The sequence below is a fragment of the Loa loa genome (assembly GCF_000183805.2).
Source record: "Loa loa unplaced genomic scaffold supercont3.545, whole genome shotgun sequence".
NCBI classification, from domain to species: Eukaryota; Metazoa; Nematoda; class Chromadorea; order Rhabditida; family Onchocercidae; genus Loa; species Loa loa.
This window is the reverse complement of record NW_018108725.1, coordinates 26,277-30,112: the sequence shown is the minus strand read 5'-3', so window position 1 is coordinate 30,112 and position 3,836 is coordinate 26,277. Positions and strand designations below refer to the sequence as shown.

At 24.7% G+C, this 3,836-nt stretch overlaps 1 protein-coding gene across 1 annotated transcript; it reads right to left on the bottom strand.

The window, feature by feature from the left end:
- Nucleotides 1–420: 420 nt before the first annotated feature.
- Nucleotides 421–3,237, bottom strand: LOAG_12980 (hypothetical protein; the record flags this gene model as incomplete). The annotated part of the gene is made up of 4 exons (XM_003148492.1): nt 421–563; nt 1,945–2,017; nt 2,992–3,108; nt 3,205–3,237. The coding sequence occupies 4 exons, from the start codon at nt 3,235–3,237 to the stop codon at nt 421–423; spliced, it is 366 nt and encodes a 121-aa protein (XP_003148540.1).
- Nucleotides 3,238–3,836: the final 599 nt, after the last annotated feature.

Below are 3,836 nucleotides of genomic sequence, written 5' to 3'. Positions count from 1 at the left end.
GTTTGTAATTACTCAAAGAAAATTGACACATACGGTTATTAATTGTGACAAGTTATCCTGGGATAATTTGGGATAATTTGATATAATTTGTCACATAATTAGTTAAATGTCCTCTAACATTTTCCTTCTTTTGCAATATTGTGAAATAAATCACGAATTAGAAATAGTTTAGTAAATAATTAAAATGTATTAAAATGAAATTAAAAGATATGGTGGAGAAGTTGCAATTATTTGAATATTTATTATTCATATTGTCAATTATTGCATTTAATTATTGCTTATACTTTCTCATTTACTGTATAATTACGGTATCACTTTAAATGATATTTTAATAGAAATTTGACTTTAATATATTTCCAGAAAATTTTTCATTTATTTCATCATTGAAATTTTTATATAAAATAAGCAAAAAAACGAAAACTAACGAACATTTGATGGTTTATGATCAGTTGAAAGTGGTATAGCATTACCAGTAATATCACATGCAACAGCACGAGAATCACCAATATTTATGACGGTTAAGAAACGGTTACGTTCCAGTATTACTGAAATCAGCGTTGAACCTATAAAATTTAAATTTTAGATTTAGTATCGTAATTAAAATTATAATCTGGAACATTTATTTGTTTTTAATGGCTTATCAACCAATATAACAGAATGATTTGTCAACCAATATCAATGATAACATTATATCAATCGATATATTAAATTAATTTTTTGTTTCTACAAAAGAGAGAGGCCAATTATTATATGATTTCATTAGCACTTTTTTTTTTTAGGAAAATATTTGGAAAAAAAAGAGATAAAGTTTATTTCTAAATTGTTATTAGCTACTATAAATGTAAAAATAATTAAGTAATGAAATTATAAAATTTATTATTAAAAAAATTGCATATTTTAGATGTTCTTATTGTATTTACGAATTCCAAAGACAGGAATTAAAATGCTCAAAAATTTTAATTCCTACATGTATTGATGTGTAAAAGTTGAGATTTCATCCACTCAATAATTAATATTTTTGCTGTTTTCAAATTTGCAAGATAGTTTGTTAAAAATCAAATTAACAATTAGAATGATAAATTATCATTCAATATAAACTCATTTATCACTTCTATGAATCAGATTCATTCTTTGAAATGTAAGGAAATGAAATGATTTGTAAAAATTGTTAAAATTTTTAAATTTTTTGAATGCAAAAAAATATTCTCATGTTGAAATGTATTAATATTATTGTCGCTGATATCGCCAGTAGAAACAAATGGACAATAATCTCCCTTTTTTTTTTTTGAAAGCCAGACATCTTTGTTTTATATGCTCATATCGTCTTACATTTGCTCTAACAAAAAACCCAACACTGATGGGTGCTCCATAAGGATGCTAATTCTTGTAATCATAAAACGGTACAAGGACCCTCCCAATCGAAGAAGCGGAGGGTCCTGAGCACTGATCCATTTTTACAAATGTGTTTCATTGAGGTCGGTTGGATATAAGATATCGGGGGTGATTTGTGTTTTTGTTCTTGTGTATTCGTTACTAATTTGTTGTATCAATGTCATATTTGCAAGTTCGTTGTTGTATTAATAAATTTATCGTAATAAAAGGTTTAATTACTCAAGTTTGAGATACTATCAACTAAAGAGGCAGAAAGAACCCTCAGTTTTTGTCACGACTGAAGAAAATCGGCGACAATTATATTTGTAAAAATTATACCAAAAAACAAAGAACAAAGAAATGAGTGGTTTTGAAATGGCAAGATTTACAAAATATTTTTAATAAAATTAAAATTTTCGATTCTTCTTTTTTCTTTAAATTTACTATTTGTAAACACAAAGACAAACTGTTAGTTTTCCTGTAGGTTTAATTAAAGTAATTAAGGAAAATAGCCGTAATAGTAGTAGGATTTTTAATACTTTTTAGAATTTTACATTAGTAATAATAGCATACCAGTTAATGAACTTGACGATGGATGTAATCTTACGATTTCATCGTCAATATTGCGCACTTCTGTTATTATTGCCTAAATAATTCATATTTTTATTTTGTGAACTTAAGAAAAAATGAAAAATAAAATTATTAAATCTACCCATTCCTTCATTAATACAATTAATCATTCAAAAAAGATTTATCTAAATTGAATATTTTATTAAATTTATAAGTTTTTTAGACATTAACGATAAAAATCAATTTTGCATATCATTTGCAAATTGTTTTGTTTTAGTGTAAAATATATTTTTAGCAAAATTTTCAATATTTTTTAGAATTCTACATTTCATTTTACTAATTTCACTGGATAATTGGATAAAAAGTAGTACGGAGAAAGGGGCATTCTCAAACTAATTAGATATTTTTGAATTAATTAAAGTCAGTAATTATATTTTTCGGAATTAAAAAAATAAAATTGCAAACATTTCCATGAAATAAAAGAAAAGGGATGGAAAGGAATGCTAATTGGCTAAGAAAAAAGGAAAAAAACTAGTTTTGATCAGTTTTTCAAAATTTCCATTTTTGCATTTAATATTTTTCATCAATCTATACAACATTTCTTGCCATATTTTTAAGCATTAATTAATGTAATTATCACATATTTCAGGAAAATATAAACTTTTTCAAATGAAAGATTAATCGTAACAAAGTTTAGTAAAAATTCAAGTTTTCCTTCGGAAAATTACAAAAAAAAGCAAGCAAAAAATAAAGAATAATTCGAACATTCATCAACGGGAACAGTAAAATGAGATAGATTAAATTCACATTTCAAAAAACAAAAAATTAGGGATAAAAAGGAAATTAAGTAATTTTATGTTTCATATTTCACTCTTTATTTCTACTGAAGATTCACAAAGAATTATTGTAAAATCATACCGATAGTTTTAGTGAAATTTTTAAAATAATTTTAAATATGCAAGATAAATACTTGAAAAATTCTCAGATGTTGTTACGAGATAAAAATTAGCTGATAAGATGCAATAATGAAAAACTTCGAATGAAGTATACCTCGATGACATGATCATTAGAATGTCCTGTCAAACTTGGTTGACTTTCCGAGCAGCCACGTAATAATCGTTGTCTTATTGCAACCGAGAAATGTTCTTGCAGATATTGTGATACGAACTTAAATAATTGATTAATAATTTATTTGAATACAATAAAATTACAGTGAAATTTTGAAATAATTGTAATACAGACATGACAATGTGTTAAACAAACTTTATCATAAAAATAATTTCTAGTGTTTGTCATTTCTGATTTTATTTAATTTAAATTAAAAGTATTTTACTATTAATTTGAATTTAAGTATTTTGTGCAAAATATGTATTAGTCGTCATGATTATTTTGTTACAAAGAAAAAAAAATGTATAATTAAAAATTTGGGCATTTCAATACATAACGCATAACAATAAATATGCTTGATATCGATCTATAAAATGTATTTATGAAAGAAATTAGTAATTTTAATCAAAATACTTCAAAGTTCAATTAGTCTAAAATTCAGAAATCTAAAAAGATTGCCATATTTTATTGTGTACTAAAATTAGAAATGTTAGTTGCATTAAAGAGGCAAGGAGACATATATTACCAAAAAAAAAATATTGAAATAAGTTCAAATGAAAGTAACTTTAAGGTAAAAATTTGAAACTTTAAATGATTTAATAAAAAGGCTAATCAACATCTTCACATTTTTGGAAGTGATATAGTATCTTGCATCATTGTCATGTTCCACTTAAGTATCGTAACAGTATCTTGCATCATTATCATGTTCTACGTAAGTATCGTAACAGTATCCTGCATCATTAAATATCGTACTCTCATTACTTCCTATTAACCGAGTTGTTTTTTTT